This window comes from Semicossyphus pulcher, unplaced genomic scaffold (genome assembly GCF_022749685.1).
Source record: "Semicossyphus pulcher isolate SPU_LCO1_2020_fin unplaced genomic scaffold, fSemPul1.0.p SCAF_8, whole genome shotgun sequence".
Lineage (NCBI taxonomy): Eukaryota > Metazoa > Chordata > Actinopteri > Labriformes > Labridae > Semicossyphus > Semicossyphus pulcher.
This window is the reverse complement of record NW_027211759.1, coordinates 21,590,871-21,617,730: the sequence shown is the minus strand read 5'-3', so window position 1 is coordinate 21,617,730 and position 26,860 is coordinate 21,590,871. Positions and strand designations below refer to the sequence as shown.

Below are 26,860 nucleotides of genomic sequence, written 5' to 3'. Positions count from 1 at the left end.
TTTTCAAATTCATTTTGCAGTATGCTACGGCAGACGGAAGTAAACAATAACTGCGGCTTCTTTAGCTATAGCGCCCCCTTCTGTTGCAATGCTGCTGCTGTCTGTCATTTCAGCTGCCGCTGTGACGTTCCAGCGCTTTGCATTGTGGGATACAGGAGGCGAAGTAGACTGGTCCGAGGCATACTGGAGATTTTTTCCGAATCAGTACGACATCCTGGTATTTTTGGCCTACTGCACATTTTGCTTTTGTTTGCATACTACATATTAGCCAAAACAGTACGTACTGCTCGTATAGTAGGGCATTTCGAAAACAGCAAGAGCCTCTGGAAGGCGTGGCTTCCACAATCAGGCTACATCACACACCTGCAACTCATCTCCTTTTCTGCGTCAGTATAAGAACCCTGGCTTCACCTCAACTCTTCGCCAGATTATTCCCTCAACTTCAGTGGTAGATATAGTCGGCTGCTCCGTACTATTTATTTAGTGTGAGTTTATTCCTTGTGTCTATTTTCTACTGATCTCTAACGTGTTTATCCTCCGTGTGCAGATACTGCCAGAGTCTGCCTCTCATGTCTAAACTCCACCAACAAACATTTTCACTCCTGAGGATTCACAGTCTTCCTTCAGAGCTACATCGGGGACAGAAATCTTCCAGCCTTCAGTCTTCACTGCTCTGCCTCAACCTGCCAGGCTCTGCCCAGCAATAAACCCCCTTGAACTTTACTTTGCCTGCCTGTGTCTGCTTTTGGGTCGCTTTAAATTATTACAATCCGTAACAATGTGATTGTTTTGGTGCTCCAATTAAGGCAAACAAGGGAAAAGCAGAAGTCATGCTAAAGGTTAAGTAGCTTGGCTTTGCTGAGTAGCAGGAACTACTGTTTCTGAATCACATATATGTTTTTAAGTGGTTTAAGGTGTAGGCAGAAATTTCTAATTGGATAGGCCTCAGAAAAATAGGTATAATTTTCACAGGCAGCCCAACAGCAGTCCATTACAGTTAAAAAACCACACAAGAAACTGTACTACGGCGTATTAGGGGCATTGTAAAATACAAAGGCTGTTTATTTACATGGCGTCTGTCACAAACTGTCACCCTGACGCTGTCACAATTAAACGTGTTAACGCCACACTCATGATAGCCAGCATGCCGTGTGTTATTACAATTATTATTGTTACTGTATTAAAACCGTGTCCTTCTCTACCGACATGTCGTTGTCTAGCAATCCTCCCGTCGAGATTCATTCCACACATCACAATAACCATCCGGACTTTGAAGACACATTGTTGTGAATTTGGCTGATTCTGACTTAAACAACTTAATTTATGACTTTATAATCTATAAGAGAACAAGTTGCGAGTTTTTAAAGTCTAAAATCTTTTAATGAGTAATGCCGCACCTGTTTTTAACTAAGCTATTTAACTGGCCTGCAATTACAAATGGACAAGAGACAAGAATATCTTTTGTTTAGCTGAACTTTAGATGTTCCTAACATTGAATGCATCATAATGTGACTTATGTTTTAAGATGTTAAACTGTTACAATTAATAAATCTGTTTTTGCTGGAAACACTTTTTTTATTGTGCCTCACACTTTCTGCAGTTTAGCTCTATGTCTTCATGATGCTGTATTGCTTAATAAGCAGTTAATGGAAGTCCTTAAGAGATGATACAGGGTTAACAGAATGAAACAAGCGGCTTAAATATGTCTGTCTAAATAATCTACAGTGTAATTTCTCAGTGAGGTCACATTTATCACTGAAGCGACCTTTATCTGAACCGTCCCCATGAGGATATAATCCATCTATGATGAAGCTCTCATCACAGGAGTGTTTGTGTTCATTTGAATAGTGCAGATGAGACGACTGTGTTGAGGTGGCGAGCCCGGGGCGCCTCCAGGGCCCCGACTACACAGACAGGAAATGAAGAGGAAGGCTTTTATTGGGCTAAGCCCCTTAAGCCCTCCCACTCCAACTCTGCGGGGCTTTGGCTTTGTGTGTGTAAACTTAATTAACAGGAGATGAAAATAGACGTACTGAAACACAGACACTATAGTTTGGGTCTGATTCACTCATTGATTCATCCAACAAACTACCATCAACCTTATTATGAAACCCACTCCTGACATGCTCCCTTGTGATGTTATTTCCACCCTGAGGTGTACCTGTCTCCTCTCTGACTGGGCGGTCACCGCTAAACTCCGAGAGCGCTCCCTCTAACAGGGCTGTTTGACATTCTGTGAGGTTACAACACATCCCCTGAGCTCTGTTTGGAGCCCTCGTGCTCGGGAGGGGGGCGGAGAGGTGGCATATTCTCTCCCAGCAGCTCGGTCTGTGTGTAACCCTCTTTGTCGAGGACAGCGCCGGAGGCTGCTGGACATATCTGGGGGATCTCAGGGTGACCTGTACGCGTCAGGCAGAGAGAGAACAGAAAATAAAGCTCACAGTGTTCATACAGAATACCAAACAGGTGAGGTGTTTCAAGTTTTTCAAGTTCCGATTTCAGCCCTGCTGCTCGCCTTAAGGTTGTCAACTCTCCTGAAAATGAGAGCTTCAGGATCCTTCTCTATTTTGGCGTATTTCACATTTCTGAAAGATAGCAACGGCTTTGGGAAATAACATCCACTCAAGGGTGGTGTCATCGCATTTGCTTACAGGCAAGTGCAGGAAAACAGTTTTGTTTACTGCACTGATTCACAAAGATACCTTGAGAGCCCTGAGAGGGGGAGGACGTAGAGCCTGTGTGCGAAGAAGGTGAGTTTTTCTGTTGTACGTGTGCAGATAAAACAACTTCTACCTTTGTGCGTCGTCTGAACAGGAACAAAGGGCAGGGCCACCTCTCTGAAAAGTCACCACCGAGATCTCTGGATATTACTCTATTTTCCTCTGTCCGCCGCTCTCTGCCTCTCATCCTGACTCCCTGCCCCTCTCTGTTCTCGTGCTCTCCTCGAGCCACCTTGCCAAGGTGATAAGCTGCTGTGTTGAAAGGGACTGCCATTGTGTTGAGTACACTAAACAGTAAGGGAGGGAGAGCACACAAACAGCAGCCCTCTCCTGAATTCACATCCTGTACTTGAGGAAGAACTCAAACAGAATCGGGGATGAGGCGAGACAAACATTTGGAGCACGAGGGAGGAAAGACGGCAGAGAGAGGAAGACAATGGTTGGCTTGGCAGCGTGGAGTTGATATTGGCCACTTTAGTTTGAATCTGCCATCTTGTTCTCCCATTGGAACATTACGTTTTCCCAGATTGCTGCAAAACAATGATTTTCCTCTCAAATCGATGTGTCTGGATTTTTTTCTTTGCAATGACTGCTGCCTGAAATAACACCTCGCTGAGTTCGGCTGCCTCCACAACTTCATCAGTAAACACGGCTCGTAGTGAAGTAAATGTATGAAATATTTAATGCAGATATATTTCACGGCTTATCGAGTCACTGAGGATGAATGATTTAAAGAGAGTGCGCGGTGTAACTTCATGTAATATACAGAGACATCATGCATACTGCTGGAGAATAACAACAAGTACTGAGAGGCTCCTGATGCCTTAATATTTGTGTGAGAGTATATGCATAACACTGTTAGAGATATAGGTAATTGTCCTATCAACAATCACATTGTATACATCACTTAAAAGGGCAATTCTGCTTCGTAAACCACAAACATAACATATACTTGTGTCCCCATAACTGCTGCTGCACTCGACACAAGTTGATGGAACGGGGAGAAAAACACCTAAATCCTTTAGGACCTTAGGTACAAAGCATATAACATTATGACCACCTGCCTAATATTGTGTAGGACCCCCTTTTGCCGCCAAAACAGCCCTGACCTGTCAAGGCATGGACTCCACTAGATCTCTGAAGGTGTGCTGAGGTATCTGGCACCAAGACGTTAGCAGCAGATCCTTTAAGTTGGTGGAGCGTTCATGGATCGGGCTCGTTTGTCCAACACATCCCACAGATGCAGATTGAGATCAACACCTTGAATTTGTTGTCGTGTTCCTCAAACCGTTCCTGAACCATTGTTGCAGTGTGTCAGGGCACATTATCCTGCTGAAAGAGGCCACTGCCATTAGGGATTGGTGGTATGTGTCAAAGTAACGTCCACAGGAATGGCAGCAGAACATTACCAAAAGCATCAAACTGCCTCCGCCGGCTTGCCTTCTTCACATAGTGCATAGTGGTGCCATGTCTTCCTCAGGTAAGAGACACACACGTACTCCACATGATGTAAAAGAAAACGTGATTCATCAGACCAGGTGTTCCACTTCTGATGCTCACATGCCCATTGTAGGCGCTTTTTTTGCGGTGGACAGGGGTCAGCATGGGCACTCTGACTGGTTTGCCGCTGCGCAACCTCATACGCAACAAACTGCGCTGCACTGTGTGTTCTGACACCTTTCTATCAGAACCAGCATTAATTAACTTTTCCAGGAATTTGAGCTTCAGTAGCTCTTCTGTTAGATCAGACCACACGGGCCAGCCTTCGCTCCCCATGTGCATCAATCAGCCTTGGCCTCCCATGACCCTGTCGTCGGTTCACCAGTTTTCCTTCCTTGGACCGCTTTTGGTAGCTCCTGACCACTGCAGACCGGGAACACCCCACAAGAGCTGCAGTTTTGGAGATGCTCTAACCCGGTTGTCTAGCGGTCACGATTTGGCCCTTGTCAAAGTCTGTCACATTCTTTTTCCTGCTTCCAACACATTAACTTAGACGAATATATATAAAAAGTATATGAACTTAATCATCCAGTCATTAAAGTGAACTCACCGTTAGTCTTTTGGTGGCGTCCACTTCAATCATACCGCGCAGTAGGTTCTGACAGTCTGGTGGGATGAAGTGTGGCATGTGAAACACTCCCAACTTCACCTTCTCTAGAAGATTCCTCAGGTTGTCGTCGTCAAACGGCAGAGCTCCCTGCAGGGACACAGGAGACGTCAGAGTAACTGGAAATGGTGAAGATGTCGATGTAGGAATGAAAAACAGTTTGCACTTGTTTTAAAAGCAGCAAACAGAAAATAAGCCTTCACTCGATGCAGGGGAATAAAAGCATATGAATGACTCACAAAGCTTGCCACAAGAAACAAAACCACATTTTGAGTCTTAATCCTGCCCGACTGAAAGAACAGGCTCGCTTTCTGAACTTGTTCAAATCTCCAATTAGAGCTTTCTGCCCTCAGCCGCGCTGCAAAATAAATCATAAACAGCAGTAAGCTGAAAACAGGGCTTTTCTAATAATTACCCAGCTTTCTCATTTACCTCGTTCATTTAGCATTCTCTCATCACAGTCATTTATCAGCGCGGCCTGACACCTCACAGATGTGGCTGTGTGATGAATGACAGCCTCCACCAAAAGACAAGATGGAGGGGGAGAGGGCTGAGAAAATCAGAAAGAAAGGCTGAGAAATGAAGAGGGGTAGAGGAAAAAGAGAGGGGGGGACGGCTTGTGTAACAGATGATCTGAGTGCAGCCTAACTGCTGGGGAGTATGCGTGTCTCCCACAATCAGACAAATGGTTATCTCGCAGCTAGACAGCAGGACGGAGCGGGAGAGAGACAGAATTCATCTGCAGTCAAACAGCGGCGAGGAGAAACTTTTGTTTGGGAGCCGGAGAAGTACGGTCACGGCGGAGACGGTGGTAAACAACGTCAGGTTTATGCAACACAGAAGAACAAGGGAGACTGTCCTTTAACACAAGTACAAACACGCACACATGTGAGACGGGAAGAGACGGAGAGAGACAGACAAACACACAGGGCCTGTGGCCAAAAGGCGCCCTGTCAGCAGTGGTATTTATTTTGGGCTCGCTTCTTTCAGTTTAGCTGTATGAATAATTCATGGAGCAGGAGTGTGTAGGAACTACAGTACAGCTGTTGATGAAACAAAGCTTCAGGGCTGCATGGCTGGGGAAGCACAGACATAATGTAGCAGGAGAATACAGCTTATTATGGATACAGCGTTGTGTGGATACAGGATAATGAATAAAAAGATGCTGCTATTCTCTGATCTGTGATTGCGTAAGAACATCAGCTTGAGGGCTTTTATTTTGGTAAGACCAAAGTGAGAATTTAACTTCCTGACACCTGAGTGTTTGTTTCAAGCCGCTGGGGTCGACTTCGAGTCAAAAGGAGGAGTGCAAAGTTGCAAAAGTGCATTTGCTTTTTATTTGATCCATTACAAAAGGTAGACACACTGCTGCGTACGAAGGGAAAGAAACACTTAATGGTTAAATTGTGTTACGCCATATTTCTCAGGACAATTTTAAACTGTATGTCAGTCCGATCATCATCAGTTAGTGAGGAACAAGCAGACACTCACCACCAACAGGGCAAACAGAATGACCCCACAGCTCCAGACGTCTGCTTTCCTCCCGTCATACTTCTCTCCCTGAGGACAAGAGCGAACGTTTCTCAGCACGTTAGGGATGCTTAAAATAAGATCAAGGATTATACAATAAAAGAAGCTTGAAACAATATTATGATTCAGTGAAAAAAGGCTTACCCTGATGACCTCTGGACAGGCGTAGTGTGGAGATCTGTTGGGGAAACAAACACAAAAGGGCAGAGAGTGAATGGAAACGAAGAAAGGGAAAAAATCTGGGTTATATGAGGACTTCTCTGTTTGTACTGGAATACTGTAACACAAGTACAATGGAAAAACAAGCATTAAAAAAAGCACACCACTGTATGAAAATGTAAAAAGAACAATTTAGGCAGGCGATAAATGTCTCCTGTGAGCGTAGATCAAGACGTGCTCGGGGATTTTCGACATCCTGAGGGTGTTTGGATGTCCTCCTGCTTGCTCACTCAAGGGCATCCTCTCACAGCAGACTGTGAACAGACCCACTAATCTTTACAGCACCTGGATGGGCTGACAGTAAACCCAATGACTAGATTGACACATCAATATTGTATGAAGATTTATGGAGCTACTTCGCAACGGATGCTCCATAAACCAATGGCTACGGATGAGGGGAGCTGCTGCAGAGGGACTTTTTATTCTGTACATTCGGAGAGGAACTTCTGCAGTACTCTTACAAGTTTAGTATGTTGGTAAGAAAAAGGAGGAATAGTAGATGATTTACTTCAATGTACAATCAAATAACCTTTGAAATACTTTGTTTTTCTGAGTTTGGGCAGGTCTCCTCTCTCGTCCAAACCGTGACTGAACACGGAAAACAAATCAGGCACCTGTCTCCCCTCCACCTCCTGCTCCCACTCACTCTTATCTAATACAAAGATATTTGGCTCTAATGAGAGACTATCTGTAGTCTGTAAACATGGCGCCCATTAGCTCGCCTGTTGTCTTGTGTACTCATGAATACCAGCCCTGACGCCGCGCGGCTTCCGCTGGCTGTCAAAATACAGGCCGATAACAAACACTGCCGCCGTGTCAACGGGGAAGTTCAAACACGAGCCTATGCAAATAGGGCCTTCCTGATTGCGAGTGTCAGAGTGCATTATGCAGATGAGCGCGGAACGAAAATAAAAAACAAGCCTGAGATTTGCACTAGTTATGCCTCACAAGTGCCACGACAACTAAGCCACGGCTGGGACCAGCGTGGGTATAAACTAATTATGTGCAGGGGCTTAAGGTGGCGAAAACAGGGTGAAGCTAAAGACTGCAATACAGGAATAATTTAGAGCACTAAATCAGTCAGCTGTATCATTACACAGTATATGCTTACACTATCTCATCTCTTTTCTACTTTGACACATAACTCTATGGCTTATTTTCAACATAAGTCCACATGTGTCAGTTTATGTCTACTGAAGTCACATGTGTGGATCTATAAGCATTCATGAGCCATCTTCCCTGTTGTGTTTCACCTGCATTTCACGGCCTCATTTATTAGAGATGTAAATAAAGTTCATTCAAATGTCTCCTAGTCCACCATATTAAAATTCAAGTCACATAAAGGAGAGCTCATATATCATGACATGGATATCATTATTAAGACCGCTTCCTGCGGAGACCAGGACTCAGATTATAGAGTAGGACACTGAAGATGAATAGAGAGCTGTGAGAGCCACTTTCCTCTGACCGCAGTGAAACATTTAGTCTTTTGAGGAACAGTTATGCATGGAGAGACATAACATCAATCTTTTCTTGCTATTTACTATAGCTCATTTACTCTTTCAACCACCAACACCACAAATCTACAGACTTGAAGGGCCAGTTCGCCGATTTTCAACCTCAGTCCTATCATGCTATTACGGGGAGCTAATGCCGTTATGGTAGAAACAAAATGCAATTTGTCTCTGTGCCTTTGGAGGACGCTATCCGCTTCTACAATGGGCCTTGGAAAACCTCCGTCAAACCTTCCTCAATCTAGGACGCCCGCCTCCAATGTCATGTCTCGTTCAAAATCGTCAGGTTGGAAATGTAGACTGCAGACCTGAAGATTTTATAGACGATCCATTGGTATATTCTCGTCGTATTTCACATTCTGTACCGCTCTGAGCCATTGCCTGCAGCAAAACGGTAGTATTTCACTCCAGCGTCTCTAGCTGGGCCGTTCCTTTCAGAGGGAAGGGCGCAATGCATGCTTGGTGTTGTAGGAATGTAGAATGGGCGAAACCACAAGCTGTTGGTACAACTTTCTCCACAACTGTGGCGCCAATTTCCAATATTATTGCTTCTATGGATTACAGAGAACACCAAGTTTGACTGACAGTGGCTTTTTCAAGGGGAGAATTGCTCCTTTTCATAAGGCAACAAATAGCATTAAAATAGTGGGACAAAATGCTGCTAAAAGAAGTTAACCCGACAATAGAAAGACTGAAGACATATTTGATCAAGGACCTTTGATCCTCGGTTCTCAAATGGTGGGACGGGACCCAAAAATGGGTTGTAGAGCTGTTTGCAGTGGGCGCTTTTATTTTGAAGGACGTGCGTGCAGTAGTAGTGTAGTTTATTTACACTCTATAGCTGTGTACCTATCCAGGGGCTGCAGCCTTCGAAGGAGGCGGTCTATGGAGGATGCGCTATCCATAGCCTGTGTAGACCGCTAAAGCTGAACTGAGATGAGACGATCTACGGAGTCTGGTCTACGGAGGATTTCCTGTTTGCGTCACCAGCTGTCACCACCCTTACCCGTGCGTCACCAAACACGGCTCCTGTCGCCTAGCAACAGGCAGCTGGCGGTCTAACTAGCTAGCATAACTAACGTCGAGTAAGTTAACCTATTATTACTATTTAAGGATAATTTGTTTCAAGGGCCCTTTTGCTATTTACATTCGTACCCCTAGCTATTCGATTGAGTTGAAACCAAAACCTTTACATTTAAAAACTTGTATCTCGGCCGCGTAAGAGTCCGCCATCTCATTGGAATTGGCGCACAATGCATCTCGGGATACTTCTTGACCCGAGAAAAGGAGGACACATTTGTCGGCCGCATCTGAAGGAGCCTTCGAATTGGGACAGCCTTCGACACGCTGCTGTGTCTGCAATCAGCTTTCAAATACAGCCTTCGATGGCTGCAGCCCCTGAACTGCGACACAGCTTATGTATCTACTGATTGGGTAATCACAGCTAGAGTTACATTTACATTCTTGAAACTTGATGAGCCCTACAGTAGTTGCATTTATGTTGCACTTCTTTAGTTTATTATGTTGAAAAAGGCTGTTAATTGAATGAATTTTTGAGGAAATATTGTCCTCTTGCACTGCCACCTGCTGGTCATTTTGCTTGACTATTATACTGTTGACATACTGTGATCTTTCATTCCGTCTCAGGTCCAAACAGCACCATTTTACATTAAATAAATTTTGGTGGTTGAAAATTTTGCGAGGAGCTGGTTTTGGGTCCTGAGGCTCGACCAGTTGAGAACCACTGCCTTGGATGGTACTCAAGCCAACTGCTGACGTGCGAGCACAAAAATGATGAAGATGCATGAAAAGCTGTCTTTATCTATACTGAAGGGATTATCTGTGTCACACTGTTTGCATAGTGTGCAAAAAGGATTCATATTTTTATCACGGGATTACCATGTAATTCACAGAATACAGCACATTGCACATTTTCAAGGAGAGCATCAAGATATGAGTTCCTATGGAAGTAGTAAAACGAAGAAGCAGCTCATCTTTATAAGAATTCATCTTTTCTAAAGCAAATTTGTGCAGCTCCTCTCTGCATACAAGCTAATTTCCTCTCATCAATCAGAGCAACAGAACCAAACAAACATCCAGCACTTAAGAAGCCACAGCTGGGCTTCTGCAGACACACAGAGAGAGAGAGAGGTTGCATGTGCGTTCTTGGATCCATATTTGTACGTGCTCATCAATGCCTCTGCTCATCTATACATCTGCACGTATTTATGCATGTGCTCCGGGGCTTCCCCTTCTCTACCTGGGGCCAGTCTCATCTTCACTAAGCTCCATTACCCGTGGCAAATGGAATACATTTGTGTCAGACTGCTGCGTGCTGAGAGGAGGCCAGATAAATGTGTTTAATTAAAAACTGTCATATCTGCACTTAGAGATGGGACAGTCAGAAGAGCGTAAATAATCAATAACCACACATGCAGTGCATGGCCCATTCGTGTGTGTGCACCATGGAGACATACGGACATAAATGGTGCTCATGCATTCCTGCGAGGCACACACAGACACACAAACAAAAATATGGTGATGGAGCTGAGAGTGGAAGGAAAGCAGATCTACTTTGCTTGGCTGTATGTGTGTGGGAGTGTTTTGGTGTGTGTGTGTGTGTGTCTCTGCTCTGAGTTCCCACCTGCAAAGAGTACTTTTAGCACTTAGCAAATGTATGTGGGGGACTAAGCAGCTGAACTGCACCTGGATCGGGTCACTCAAGTGTTCAAATGGGTGCAGAATGCGATCAAATGTAGATACTGTAGGTTTACAGGATACAGCAAAACGCTGAGTAAGAGCTGTCCAATCCTGCGGCCTCTCTAGGAAAAGGAAACACTTCAGTGTGGTCATCATGGCCGCAGAATGACTCAATTGTGCACATTTTTTTACATGCAGAGAGCGACGCACACTGCTTTCGGTTGTCCTGATCTGTACCGATGAGTCATGAGAGCTTAGGCGCTGCGCTACTGCTGGAAGAATTATGCAACGCTTTCAGCTGATGTTTGAGTGCGTGCACGAGCCTAAATGTGCGTGCGTGTGTATTATAGACAGGGAGTCAGAGACAGAGACAAACAGACAGAGAGAGAGACACAACCAAACAAGCACAGGACAAAGGGTCCAGGAGGTCAGGGATGAACTAAGCTTTCCCAGCCCTGTGTGCGCATGTGTGTGTAATTTTAGTTGCCGCTGATTTGGAGGTATAATCTGGACAGAATCAGGTCTGAGCTTGGGACAGATGTCACAGTGCCTCTCTATCTCAAAGCCCAGCACGCAGTGTCATGTGTAACCACAGAGGAAACGTTCGCCCCAAGACACCCAGATCAACAGGACTCCACAAAACTAATGGGTTATTCTTATTATCGCAGTTTTTGAAGCATTTATGCAGGGATTTAGATGTCTGTCACTTGTCTTTCTCACTAAGAAGCTATATAAATCCCAAAACTCCTATTCCATATGTGTTTTAACTTGTAAAATATATATAAGGTCTCAAGTTTAACCAGCTGAGCAATGCTTTTAAATTTGGTCTTGGACGGCTACATTAGGTGGGATAATAAAAGAATGGATCAATGAATCAAAACAATGAACATTTGCTTTATACAGACTGTTGGTGTCTTAGTGTTGACATGATCAGTTCTGTTGCATGGTCTTACAATAGAAGCGTAGCTCTGTTTCGGGAAGAGCTAAGTGCGTGAGAGTGTGGTGGTAGAGCGAGTGAGAGAGTTAGTCGGGGACCGGAGCAGCAGAAGAGCGGAGACAAGAGTGATCGTTAGCTGTATAAACAACAGACCTAATGTACAGTTCAGGCTGTGTTTGTGCATAATAAAGCCTACGCCCCGTGTCTCGCTTGCTGCATGCTGCTGGCGTATTAAAGTAACGGGAGTTAGCCCCGAAGCTAGCTACAGCTTCGGCCCTGGAGCAGAACAACAATAAGTCTCCCCTGTGCTTTCTGACTGCGGTCGGGACGCTGAAGCAGGAAAGGTTAACAACGGCTCGGCTCGTTAGTGTCCTCCATTGGTTTGCGGCAGGCGGCGTGTTATCGCCATCTGTTGGAATACAAGGGACACTACTTTAAAGTGTGAGCATTCTGGGCAGCAGATCACTAATTTGTTCGAGGGTGAGCGTGATCTGCTGTGCTTCAATTTTGAGTTAGACAGAAGAGAAACTATTAATATTTCACCAGGTTAGAACAATGTATCCAATTCCGATTGAAAGTGACAGCCCTAGTTGGCCGTGCTTACATGTTGAAATCTCATTTCCAGTGTTAGTTTCAGGTAAAGGGAAAAGAAACTTCCCATGCACTAGTAAAATCTTTCTGATCATCCGTGCTGTCACTGAGTTTATGAACCCAGTGCTTAAAAGTAAACCATCATCAACTGTGGTGCTTCTTTTATTGACAGATGCGACCCTGCACGCTCTCCACGACACTTCAGGGTTGAATAAAAACACTTCTCCAGTATGAATGACCGCACTCGAAAGACTTTGAAAGTGACTTTTCCTTTGAGCGGATTCATTACGCTGCTTGTGGGATTGATGGGCCTGGCGTGGTCGTGACTAGCGGATCATAAAACCCAGCAGCCTCAGATACGAGGAGATGGAGAGCCGTAATGTGTGGCCATGGCCCTGGCCCCTGCACACAGCCAGATAGCACACGCTGCGAGAGACACCGACCGAGATCAGCGCCGCACGATAACGTCGGCTTTGAGAACACGGCACCTGGCAGAGGGCTTGATAGCTCCACTCATCATTCTCTACTGCTTGTCCACTCTGCTCTCCGTTGTCTCTCTGTTACACGCCGTCAACCCCAGGTGCCCTCCGACTACGACCTGCTCTTACCTTCAGACATTCTTTTAAATCATCCAAATCTCACCTGCAGAGGATGCGAGCCAGACATTGCATTCTAAAGCATGCATCATGATGTTTTCTATACGACTTACCCACAGCTGGTTTCCAAGAGACTGTCTCCAACCTGAAGGGAGGCCATGCCGAAGTCTGCTATCCTGATGTTGTTCTTTTCATCTAGCAACAGGTTCTCCGGCTTCAGATCCCTGTGGCTGAAAGACGGAGACAGAAAAATAAAACAGATCATGAAACATGAAAGAGTTCATCAGATGATGTGAAGAGAGGCGAAACGTGTGCTGCGATGTCTCCCAAAGACCTGTGGATCAAGCTAGGGCCCACAAGTGTGCTCTCAACTGAACAACACAGCATCTTAACCTGTTACTCGGCGCCCCCTCCTCCTCCTCCCCGCAACACCTCCCTCTTTGATCTGATCATGCTGAAATGCAGGTTGGGACGAGGTGTGACAGCCCCCCGCTGTGTCCTTTTCTCCTTCTGTTTCCCCCCTCTTCCTCTCATCTGCCAGACAGCCACCAGCAAACAGGCTGAGAAAAAGGGCGTCAAGGGGGAGCTAGCCGTAGAGGTGTTCATTAGCTGCCATTCATTACCGCTAAACACAGCGAGGGGGAGAATATCCAGCGGACATCGTCTCCCGCCTTAAAAGGAGGAGGATCTCGCTCACATCACGTATGCTGTTGCTGTGTCGGAGGTTAAAATCTCAATTTTGATGAGTGACTGTTCAAAAGCAGGGTAGCGTTTGCATTTAGCATCTCTTTAACATCTCTGGGTCGAGGGTTGTATTACATCATAGCGTGAGGGGAGCAGCACAGAGAACCCATCTTTCTTATATATGAGCTCCCTCTCTCACCTCCCTCTATGCTTTATAATCAGGGCCAGAGTTATAGAGCCACGGGCCTGTCAGGATGTCGTGAACTGGACTTTCATCTTCTCTTTAGACTAATGATAGAAAGGGGAGAGGAACAATAGCTGCATGCGTCCGCCTTTGAAGAGTGCCTCATCACAACGGACGTTTAACCTCGGATGACATCAGCTGCTGTACAACTCGTTTGCTGTCCTGAGGGATTAGCTGTCAGCTGGTTCGCTATCACACTGGCAGGCTCTGTGATCCCTGCTATAATTGAAATAAAACACAGATAGCATCTAAAACAGTTCTCCCCAGGCTAAAAACTCCTTTGTCAATTCACACAACCGTCATTTGGCAGGGATGTCTGTAGCCCGAGAGTTGGTCTTTTAACTAAGACTGTCAGGGGCGCAGGAGGAAGGAGCAAACATTTAGCAAACTGCTCAGGGGACACTAGTGGGAGACTGTGGTTGGACTGGGCATCGCAGAGGAATGTGTGTTTCCTTCTGTTTGACTGTGTGAATGCTTTATAGCAAGCCTATTCAACTAGCAGACTGTGGGCTGCAAGAGGCTTCTAACATATCAGACTTGTGCGCCTGCGATATGATAAATATTACTAAGCTAACACATCCAGTGTTGGGGGTAACAAGTTGCAAAGTAATCCATTACAAAGTAACATAACGCAATAGTTCTGCAAAAACCTTGAAGCACTATTTTTGTTTCTCTCCTACTTCTTGGCAGGTAGCTGCGCACGCACCAGCAGAAGGTTAACAAAGTTGTGTCAGTGCGCATATGTAGCTAGCTAATTCAGCTAGCGAGGTGGCAGAGAGGACAGCGTTTACTTCGTGGAAATATTCACATTATTTTAACTTTTTGGGTGAAAGGGACGAGAACAACATGACAGTGAAATGTAAGTTGTGTCTGGAGGATAAGTGGTTGTCAGCTGTGAAGAGCTCTACTTCAAATTTGAAGAGGCATCTGCAGCTAAACACAGCTCCGCTACACTGGTGATGCTAAGACCCCTTGTTGTTGTTTTGAAACAGCTGTTTCTAATGTCTCTGCCCAGTTCACTGTCAGATTGTTAGCATAATAAAGAGCTGTGGTAATATTGCGTCTGTCATTCCTGTTATTTGGCTGCAGAGTCACAGATTATGGGCTGTAAATCAGGCTGCAATGACGGTCGAGTCAATATATTCAAAAGTAGACGTACAGTAGGCTACACGCCATCCTGATAATATAACCCACATGAGTAACGAGCCACAAAGCGGGTTTAATTTTTGGTAATTTACTTTTAAAAGTGACGTTTGCCAAAACTGCATACATTTTACTGAACTTCCATGATTGTTCTAAAGCGTAGACCGTATAATCCCAAGCTTAAAGCACAGTACACAGGCCTATATGGTCTGCAACAGGAGTACATCATAGCCGCACCTTCCATTGAAGCCTCATTTTGAATTCTGCGCATGCTAACTCACGTTAGCCAACTTCCAGCTAACAACTAGCTTCAAAATGTCTCTTTTGAAGCTACAGGGACGTAAGGTTGTATTTATTAACTAAAAAATAAACCAAGGTATTTATGGTTTGTTATTTATTAAGAATGAATTATGAGATTAATTATGAAAGAAAAGGGATGCATATTAGTTCATTCCATTATTATTGATATCTATTAACATTATACTAGGTCAGGTAGGAGCTATTTGTAGTGATTAATTCTGCCATAAAAAAATGATTTTCCTATTTGGCACTTTGCTATTAAAGATGAATACTCTTCTTTATAGGAAAGGTTGGCTGTCAACCTGTCTGATTTAATATTGCCTGTATTAATTCATGTTTCTTTAGAAACCACAGTCATAAACCACTTGTGACTGGAGTTTAAACATGACAGGAGGTCCAATTGAAGCTGAAAGAGGAGGCCTGAGGGACATTAAATATTTAGGTGGCTACTGTTTAAGACACTGTTCAAACATTGTTTAGCATTGACGTCAAGTACTCTTAAACTGTCAGCCTCGGATACAAAAATGCCTAATAAATCATCACCCAAAAGACCCATAAAGATGACATTACTTGCATGATCACAGGCTTATCTCATGTTAAACAAAAAAAGCCAAACCTCATGAGAACAATCACGTAAACGGAAAGAAAGCAGCAGCGTATTTATCCAGCGACAGCATCGAGGGGACAAATTGCATCTGGATGCTTTACTGGTTGTCAGGACCCCGGTATCAGTAATAGGACATTAAACTGCCTCTCTGACACATTAGGCTGCACTTTGCTTACTGTAATCTTGCTCACACAGCAGGCCTTGCAACAGGGATATCTCTGTGTAGCACTCATATGTCATACGGGAGGAGACGCTGTAAAACGGATTGAACAGCTGCAATGAGCTTGGATGTAACTCCAGGACTGTGCCGCTGCCAGGCAGCGCTAGCTTGCGGGCAAATCTCAGAGGAATGGCTTTCTTACAATATACTCTAAATGCTTATTATATTTGCACATTTGTTTTGTGCAGGATTTACAATGTATGGACTCAGAACAAGAATAGAACAGAAAATGAACAAAGGGAGGCCACTGTTTGAGACTATTGTCATCCATCATGTTAGCATATATTATCTATTGCACAGTTTTTCCGCGACCTGTGTTGCAGGCCTCACAGTTCATTCACTGAGCTCCTACAACGCCGCTCAGTGTAATTTACAGGGCACATGTGCGTGTCTTCATGCTGTCTGAGCAAGCTTTACACCCCAGTGGGGCTGTTAGACATGATTCTTGCAATCTAACACCATGCTCTTAATTGCCTGTGATCATCTGCACGCACCATGCTGATATGTTCCGTTTTACACAAGGTTGTAATGGGTCTGTCCTCTTGGGGCTCACATCCCTATAATACCCCAGACATGTTTATGGTGATGAGCAGTTTTGTAAGTGAATTCCCGAGCCCAAGGAAAATAAAGTTTTCCCATCACGACACATTTGACATACACCCTGCTTAATACTGCCTCTTGTTAAGCTTCTGTTATCGCACTGAGATATGTGGCGCTAATTAGCAAAACAAGAACACTTGAAACCAACACTAATGGTTCAAATGTGTCGTTTGAACATGCCTGGAAAATGGCACACCTGTTTTTGCATTTTCATGAAGCACTAAAGCTTCCCTGGTGCCATTATTGTGAGCTGGAGTGGGGTTTTTAACCAGCGTCGCTTGTTGGAATTCAGCCATTTAGCCTTCAGCACACCTCTGTGTCATCCTCCTCTTTCTATCTCTCCTTTTTTTCTCCCAAACTTCAGCATACTTCTGTTGACCCAATTAGAGAAAGACCAAGCATGTTCAGTAAAGTGCTAGAGGCTAATCTTCTATCGCATTAGCAAAAGAGGACAATATTCTGAATGCTGACTTAGAAGTGGTCGGCACAGTCTTTCTCTCATTAGCCAATGGGGTTAATTGTGTTGTAAGAGCAGAGAAATGATGAAGATAAAGTTCTCTTTTCCCCCTTTTTTTGCTGTCGAATGAAATTGGCCTGTTTTAGTATTTTGCCGAAAGCATGTGATTGGTGGATGTGGTTAGAGTTATGCTAGTATATCATGCTGTAGTTTCTTCTTTTCTTCCTAGCCCAGTTAAAAATCAAATGTAACAAAGTTCATGTGGGTGCAATGTACTCAGGTGTAGTCACACTTCCAAATAAATCAAAGATTTCAAATCATGATTTTAAAAAGAAAACTTGTGAATTTATTTGAGTTAGCAATAGCCTGGCTGCACGGTGGGTGCATTGGTTAGCGCTCTCACCTCACAGCTAGGAGGTTCCTGGTTTCCTGTGCATATGTGGGTTCCCTCCGGCTACAAAACCATGCTCATTAGGTTAATCTGTGACTCTAAAAGTGGCCTGAAGGTGTGAATGTGAGCGTGAAAGGTTGTCTGTCTCTGTGTCAGCCCTGTGATTGACTGATGATCAGTCTCGCCCATTGACAGCTGGGATAGGCTCCAACACCCCCTGCAACCCTGAACAGGATAAGCTGTATAGATAATGGACGGACGGCAACAGCCTACACATGTTTTAGCTACAGCATACACACGAGCTGTGTCTCAATTCAGCCTTCGAAGGACGTGGCTTACGGAGGATGAATCATTCATGGCCTCTGTAGACTACTAAAGCTGAACTGAAATGAGGCAGTCTTACGTGGCCTACGGAGGATTTCCTGTTTGCGTCACCAGCTGTTCCTGCCCTTACCCTTGCGTCACCAAACGCTGCTCCTGTCGCCTAGCAACAGGTAGCTAGGGGGCTAACTAGCTAGCATAACTAACATCACATAACTGAACCTATTACTTTAAAGATAATTAGTTTCAAGGCCGCATCTGAAGGAGCCTTCAAATAAGGACAGCCTTTGAGGCGCCGCCGTGACGCAATCAGGCTTCAAATATGGCCTTCGAAGGATGCAGCCCCTGGATTAGGACGCAGCTACAGGCAGCAGTTGATCTCATTGGTTGATCTCCAAATTGATTTATTCTTTGCTGATCTAACATGAGATTTAGTTAACAGTGGTAAACAGCAAAAATGGAAGAGATTTAATACATATAGTTATTGTCTGCTTGTATGTAAACTGTTGACAATAACTATACAGCCAACAGAGATTTCCTTAAACTTTAAATTGTAATTAGTCAATAAAATAAGTATTTTAGATACAGCATGTGCCAAGCATTCTCTCATTTCATACAACCTTCAATGATCATGATCTTCCACGTTCACTTGGAAAGCTACAGTAGAGTACTTAGCGCCTCTCTACACCCGTGCCGTAAAACATTTCAGTGCTCTATCATTGGATTTGCATTTAAACTGGATCAGAATGGAGCTGAAGGCGCACAGCTATTTTTCCTTTCACACCCAAAGATTTGCCTCTCCAGTGAGGCCACGACAGCATTCCCCGTGCCATCTGAGGTATTTCTATCTATTCCTCTGGGCTTTTGAGCAACACTTGGGAAATAATGCATTGTTGCATGTAATGTAGTGACTGAAAAGTAGGATTACAATGATGGCTAGATCTGGAATAAACAAACTATTTGCCTTTGTTGTGCCAAATCTTTGAGTGCATCCCGGCGTTTGCTCTTAATCCAGAGGAGTTTGACGGAGGGAAGATGGGATGAGCAGCGGACCTTCAAGACTGAATAAACAGACTCGCTGTCAGGGAAAGCAGTGGAGTGAAGGAGCGGCGTCGAGATTAAATATCCATAGCGACATCAGGCATCTATTACAGACATCCAGGGCGGTACACAGTTCCTCTAAGTGTAATAATCCAGTGCTAGTTTAAAAATGAAAGTGTAAACACTGGTAATTTTTTCCACATTCTTAGCTGCCTCTTTTAACAAGCCTTCCAACCTTTCTTACAACCACCAACTTATTGCTTCTCCTCTCTCTCCTCCCGCTCCATTTTCTTTTCCCAATTTAACAATCCCATTCCTCCATTTCCTCCGAACATCAACTTCCATTCCCTCTCCTAAATGATCCTCCCAAGTGCATTAACGTTCTCCGCAGGAGGCGGAAATATCAAAAAATTGTAAAAGACTAGAAGAAAAAAAGATTTCCTTTCTGTGTTGTTATGGGCCATCAGCTGTAATGATGATAGGCTATAAGTACAGGCTTTCTGAAGCATAGCAGACCGACACACTCATCAGGGGGAACTCTGCTATGAATGTCAACAAACAGAGCCACTAACAGCCACTAAGGGCATGGGGCTGATATTGATACAGGGATGGAGGATGAAGAACAGGGTAACATGGAGTGCATGCTAAAGAATTATGACCAGTGGTGTAGTACATGGTATACGCGAGTATACGGCGTATACCCACCCAGTACTCATTATGCAGGACAGAGTAGGGCGGGTGATACCTGGGAAAAGAATTATTGCCTAACGGTAATTTTAAGTTCACTTTTAAACTATTCGCCGTTAGAATACGCAACGTTTATGAACAGCCAGGTAAGATGAAGCGAGCTATTCAAACAAAAATGTCCTTTCTCAATTGCAAATGTCCTCGCGAATCTACACCAGCCAGCAGCTCAGCTAATCTTAGCGATGCTAGCAGCTCCATTAGCCCAGACTCTGGGAGAGTGTTCAGTCCGTCCCCCACCCCCGTCGCACAGGATGCCCATGCCGCCTCTTCACCCACAGCTAAAGATGCCGGTACAACAGCTGATGAAGACGTCAACTACGGTGGGTGGGCACTTTTTTATTGCTGAAGCTTAAAAATCAAGATTACTGGGGTGACTTTCCACATTTGAATAGCTTGTGGTCATTGTTTACCTTGTTACATTTAGGCTATAGCCTGTCAGTCAATCACGTTTGTTGTTTTTCTGTAGACATCTCTCACTAGCCTGTGGGGCAGTATTGGGTCAGGAATTTCATAATTTTATAATCCTTATTCCCTGAGGTCAAGCAGCAGAAATTATGTGACAATGTGCAAATACTACTGGCCCATTTTTGGGTAGACTAAATAGACACTCTTACATGTCACTGTTTATAAAACAGGGCGTTTATCCTTTGCTGAATGGGCTGCTCAAAAACAGGGCATGAATTAAGAGTATACCCACTTCTCCAGGGACCACTACATCACTGATTATGACAACATATGGAAAAAGACGACAGACAGAGGGCTCTTTCTAAATTAAACCAGACTTCTATATTGGCATAAAAAGACATTTAACTCTGCATAGAAAGTGAGCTGCTGCGGGTGTCTGGCTGTTGAATGTATAAAAACGTACTGTTCTAATTTACGATTACATATGCCTTGCTAGAAGATTTAAAGCAATTTGACCTTCCCTAATAAAGAGGATCAAATAGTATCAAATTAAACGTCTTTATGTCCCCTTGTGGAGCTATAAGAAAGTGATGGCACAGACAGATGTGCCTCAGCCCCTGGAATGGAGGAATAAAGCAGCTAATGACGGAGGGAGTGTGGGAGAAACAGAGTCAGAGCGGGAGAGGTGGATATGGATGATGTGCATGATTATGCTAGAGCGTGGGTTTAATGTGACTCCTGGACCAGGTGTTTGTTTGTGCACATGTAGGTGGCGGTAATAATGTGCACATCAGTGTCAGGGATGAGAGCGTGTGTGTGTGTGTGTGTGAGCATGTATGATGAGCTTTAGGGACAGGGATCTTTTCCAAGGTGCACCAACAATCGCTGCCTAACTTGGTGGGATGCTTGTAGTCACTTAATGTGACAGATAGTCTTTATCTCTTCCCCGCAGACTGTCACTTTGTACTAAACACACAGACAAAGGGTTGTTACCTGGGTGAAGGACTAGAGTCATTATCAAACAGACAGAGCAGGGTGACAAAGAGGACGGAGTGTGTTGTGATCAGGGTGAAATCGTCTTTCTTCTGTCTGTGGATGGTTTGTAAGCGTGCCCGTGCAAACTTAGATGAAGGGAGTCTGTGCATGTTTGTGATGGGAGTGGGCGGACGAAATGACTGGGGAGTGATTCAGGGGTGTGTTTGGTGTCAAGCCGGGCGTATTTGAACTTCGATTCTGGCTACAGTCTCACTGCAGCAGCAGATCAATACATTTTTATCCCTCACATGAGAAGAGAAACATTTTGTATTAAGTTTATCACAAGAAATCAGAGCATTTAATCTTTTCTAGGTAGCAGGTAGCCAATTGTGTAGTTACCAAAAATGTAAAGAGTACTGAAATAGTCTACTCAAGTAGAAGTACTTCACTGAAATTGTCCTCAAGTAAAAGTAAAAAGTAGCTCACTTAAAAAGTACTTATACAGTAAAAGTTACTTAGTTACTTTCCCACCCCGCTGATCTTTATCATAAACAAATGTAACCATGGTTACCCGACACATGCATCCTATGCAAATGAATTAAATTAAACTTTGTTATTTTCAAACCTGGGCCCTTTGTTTACATGTTTTGGTGACAAAATAACAACAGATGGACCTTTTGTCAAAGAGTAAGATCCTTTGTTTAACCAGAAACAGCAGTCATATAACTCTCTTCAAAGCCACCAGACTCCATTGACAAAAACAGTAATTTTACCTCGCAGAACACGGGAGTTGTTGACGGTCCGCCTCTGCCTCGATCGGTTGGTTAGTTTGTGTTATTGTGTGGTGTTTTAAAGGGTTTGTTCGGTTCCCAACTAACGTGTGTTAAGATGTATAACGAGGCAGCAGTAGACCAACAAGTCCCGTGTTCTGCGAGTTAAAATTACTGTTTTTGTTAATGGAGTCTGGTGGCTTTGAAGAGAGCGATCCAACGGCTGTTTCTGGTTAAAGAAAAAACGTCCTTGAGTCTGTGTAAAGCTGGTGGTTCATCCAAACTCTCTTCTGTCCCATTCATGGCTCACTCGCCCGGGTAGTTGCAGCCCAGCTCTCCTTCTTCGCTTTGGGTACCACTGTTGTCGTTGTTGTTGTCGCGATGCATGACACTTAGATCTGATTGGCCTGTTTTTGATGCATTTGATTGGCGTCAGGTCCAAGTCAGTTTTTCTTTCGAGCTCGGAATATCCTTAGATAAATATTTTACTCGGTAACAGATGGATGATATTTAAAACATACATGAGTAAAATTTAAATAACAGAGTGAAAAAAAAGAACAAGTACACGAAAAAGCTACTCTGTAACATTAACGTACTTGTAATTCATTACTTCCACCTCTGGTAGTTCCTATTGACTGTAAACTTAACCTCTCATCAGCTGTAAACATGGTTAAAAGGCTGGGCAGAAAGCACACAGGCAGCTTGTCAAGCATTCAAGGAAAATACACTTTACTCCACTCAATCAATGTGTGTCTCTGTTGGCTGTTTGCAGTTATGGCAGACTGCCACATCGACCTCTCCGGAGACTCTATACTGTGCAGCAGATGTGTTTTGTTGAATGTCAGAACTGACAGGATGCAGCTGAACGCCGTCGTTGGGATTCCCTCTCAGGTAAACGTGGGAGGGAAAATCTGCAATATTGTACTGCTTATTTGAGACGTCGGCTTTGATATGCTATCCTTGAGCACAGCTAAAGCTGGAGGGGAGCAGCTGGCCATGACCTCTGACCTCCCTGCACAGGGACTGAAAGAGGAGTTTCAGAAAGATCAATAAAATGTCATCATTATGTGTCGGTGCTGCTCTCATCCCTGTTTTAACTAGCCTGTCAGTCTATCTCTGCATGAGTCATAGGATTGCAGAGCTCACATTGGCAGAAGTGAAATCCAAATACAAGACGTGTTACTGAGGAGGAAAAACTGGGTCTATATTAACAAACACTGAAGATTTTCTCTCACTTCCGCAGCATTCATTATAAATATTTTTCACTGATGATGCTTTCCAATGTCTGTTTTTATCCCCCTCTTTCCTAGCTTTGCCTCATCTCCCTCGTCAGCCATCCTCGTGTGCTCCACTTTGTCCTTTTCACTTCCTCTGCACAAAAAGGAAACTGTGTAAATCAGAGCGCGATGTGAGTCAGGCAGGGGAAACACTGAGTCATAAACATCCCTCTACGTTCTTTCATTCAGATCCAGACTTGCATCCATCTGGCTCAAGAGAGATATTTGGGGATAGGACGTGGGCGGAGGGGCGGAAGGAGCATGAGGCGATGAGAAGAGGTGAAAAACGGGAGGTGCACAGAGAAAGGAGGGTTGAGGAGCATGTGTTTACCCCCCTCTGCACGCTGAATCACACAGAAACGGGAGCACTTCTAATGGCCTGTGTAGGTCCCCGGCGCAGACAAGTAGAAATGGAAGAAATGATTGCAGAAAGGCTTTTTTTATTGAGGGGATGCTGGGATCTCATTAGCGGGAATGGAAGGGAGGTGAGAAAGGCTGCGTCTGTCTGTCTGTTTGCCCCTAATTGAGGTTGGAAGGAGGGCGAGAGGGAGCAGCAACACTCCCAAATAATCCTCCTCATGATAAATTTACAAGGCATCATTTTCCAGGAGTGTTAGCGAGGGGATTTGAGATGCTAAGACGGAAAGACGGCAGCAATGTAGAACAGGAAGGGAGAGATAAATCTGCGAGTGAATCTTCCTACAAGAGAGCCGTTAATAATCTATGTTTGTGCATGCACTTAATGTCAGTCTGAGATGCTTTCTCCTAATTGGCCTAATCTGTTCTTCTCAGAGTCAGTTATTTACACAGACTTCTAACTTTCACTCCCTGAGGACAGACCGTGTGGTTCTATTTGTGCTACAAGAGTTAGCGTCTGCTTTCTTTAATACTCTAACTCAAGAGGAAATCCATCAACCACCTGTTTGATGAATAAGACAAAGAAATGAACTGAAGTCCATCATCCCGAATTAATCAGTAAAATGTAAAGTCTAACACGGATGTACAAAAGCTCCAAATGGCTTGTATAAATAGCTGCTGCAAAGGGTAATTGCCTCTCCTATAAAGTATAACGTGCAAAAACACAAAGCATATCAAATCACAGAAATTAAACGGCATCTAATCTTTCCATGACAAATCAGTTTAATTCTTTGCTTCTAATTGCCCATGCACATTATGCAAATCTATCTCCCGGGCGTTCAGCACAAACACCACGTTAAAGAGAATACATCATAACAGAAGTTCAGGAAACTTTGTACTACAAGTGCCCCTCTCTCTCTCTCTCTCTCTCTCTCTCTCTCTCTCTCTCCAGCACTTTAACTTAGAATAGCCTTGGCGCAAAAGTTTATAAAGCAATCTCATAAGTTATCATGATGAATCGAGAGGCTGGCCAGTACTTGCAGTGCTGCAGCCATGGCCAGGCCAGGGTTTTATGTGTTTATGTTTTGGCCCCTGCCTGCGAACATAATAACCAGCAAGGATGCAAATTTAGAAAGCGCAGCGTTATTACCATGTTTTAGTTGTTAGATACTTTCGGGGATGTTATATAACCCTGTCATCCATTTGGCACAAAGACAATAAAATAGTACAGCACTAAAAGTAACCAGAACTAATATAAATGAAACATTACCAAAATAAAAGCGCAGACTTACTACAATAACCTTTAATAACACTGGTTTAAATCTGTGGAGAGAGAGAACGCAGTAATATTGCCTGAAATGTTTTATATATATCTTTTGAATATATTGTCAGCCATTACAGTCTTTGTTCTCTCTGAGGTACAATTATTATGTTTGACCTCATTTCACATCCTTTCATTATTCAATTTTTCCTACCTAACACCTGCTGTACTGCCATCGAGGTGGGTCCTTCACATTTCCTTCTCTCGTAGCTGTAGACGGAAATAGTTATATCTTTGTTCCGATTTTATCTTTCAGTTGTTCCACCCTGTTTCTGCAAAGTCGCAGGGGATTAACTTGTGACCGAGGTAAAAATAAATACACTTGAACTCATTCTGCTCTCTGGTCCTTGTGCTGCACGACACTATACAGGCATATGCTCCCTCTTGCATAGGGAGTGTATAACTATGCAGAGCAAAGGCATTCACTCCCTTGAGAGGAAAAAAAACAACCTCACTCTCTGCTTTAGGATCACAAATGGATATGTACATTACACACATTATACTACACATACATACAACACGCACAAATGAGCGCTCCGAATCAGTCCCTGCCGACATGTTTGACTTGTGAAGTATATATGATTGCTTCTAGTCTATGAGCTGGTAAACAGTTAAATTACCCCCTGAAGCCAAACACACTGTGAGACATTAGTAATTACTTGGAAGCACATTTCAACAAATACAAGGACTCAGCACAGAGCAGAGCACAGTGAAGGAAATATACAGTGTGCTGACAAAAAAAACCACTTTGCTCAGCTCTTAAAAGGAAAACTGTGCACTTTATCTGGAAAACGGGTTCACTATGTGTATTAGGGGTGGGAATCGCAGGGTAACTCACGATATGATACGATACGGCAGGATACGATACAATATGATACAATTCGATACAATACGACACGATATGGTAGGATACAATACTATACAATACAATAGGATACAGTGCGATACGATATGATATGATACGATATGGTAGGATACGGTACTATGTGATACGGTAGGATACAATATGATACGAAACGATACGCTAGGATACAATACGATACAATACAGTATGATACGGTGCGATACGGTATGATATGATACGATACAATACGGTAGGATACGACACGGTACAATACAATACAATATGATACGATACGATACGGTACGGTACGATACGATACGGTAGGATATAGTATGATACCATATGATACGCTACGGTACGGTACAGTACGGTAGGATACAATACGATACGATACGATACGATACGGTACGATACAATACGTTACACTACGCTACGATATGCTACGATATGCTACGATACCATACGATACGATACAATATGCGATACGTGGCCCACAATAACAATAATATCGCTATTCTGCGAAAATGACATATTGCAAGACAATCATATACTGATACATCACGATGTCTGATTAACTAAAGAATACAATATGCCCCTGAAAAGGTAAGGAATCCTGAAAAGTGCAGGATTAATGTATTTATTCACTGCAATTTGGTGACAGTTTAACAGAATTTGACATTAACTGAGATGAAACATTGTACGTGTTGCCAGTCTGTAAATTACATTTACATAATTACAGAACAACTCAGGACTGTGGATTTGAAAGTGTCTGGCACATCTCTTCTTTTCACCGCTGCTCGATATTATCCGGCTGTCTTCTTCCTCTTGATTTATCCTGCTTTCAACTTCTTCTTCGGCCAATTAATTTCCCACATTACCCTCATACACGTCAGAGTGAGTCAAAATTGCAGGGAAATCTGTTTAGACCGCCGTATATTTGACGATTAAAATATCAATATTTGGCACCAGCCTATTGATAATTTTTTTGCACAAGACAGGACGACGATATAATGCCATATGGATATTTTGTCCCGCCCTAATCTGTATTTCAATCTGCGCAAAACTACATAAATACAATGAAAACGAGAAGCTCACACTTTAGATCCACCTATATGTTAAGATATGAGGTGATAAGTGTTGTTACGGTAACTTTCTTTTGTTTAAATTTTCCTCAGCTGTTTAGGCTTGATGCTTAAAGAGAAACATTAAGAAGGAGGAAAAATAAACACTTTCATAAACAAG

The 26,860-nt window shown here is 43.6% G+C and overlaps 1 protein-coding gene across 2 annotated transcripts in view; it reads right to left on the bottom strand.

The window, feature by feature from the left end:
- Positions 1–26,860, bottom strand: part of brsk2a (BR serine/threonine kinase 2a) — a 194,728-nt gene that overhangs the window by 26,952 nt on the left and 140,916 nt on the right. For both annotated transcript variants that reach the window (XM_069685877.1, XM_069685876.1), the window contains exons 5-8: positions 13,028–13,144; positions 6,502–6,535; positions 6,319–6,387; positions 4,771–4,917 (exon numbers count right to left, since the gene is read on the bottom strand). In XM_069685877.1, coding sequence (XP_069541978.1) covers positions 4,771–4,917; positions 6,319–6,387; positions 6,502–6,535; positions 13,028–13,144 — 367 coding nt within the window. The remainder of the gene's footprint in view (positions 1–4,770; positions 4,918–6,318; positions 6,388–6,501; positions 6,536–13,027; positions 13,145–26,860) is intronic.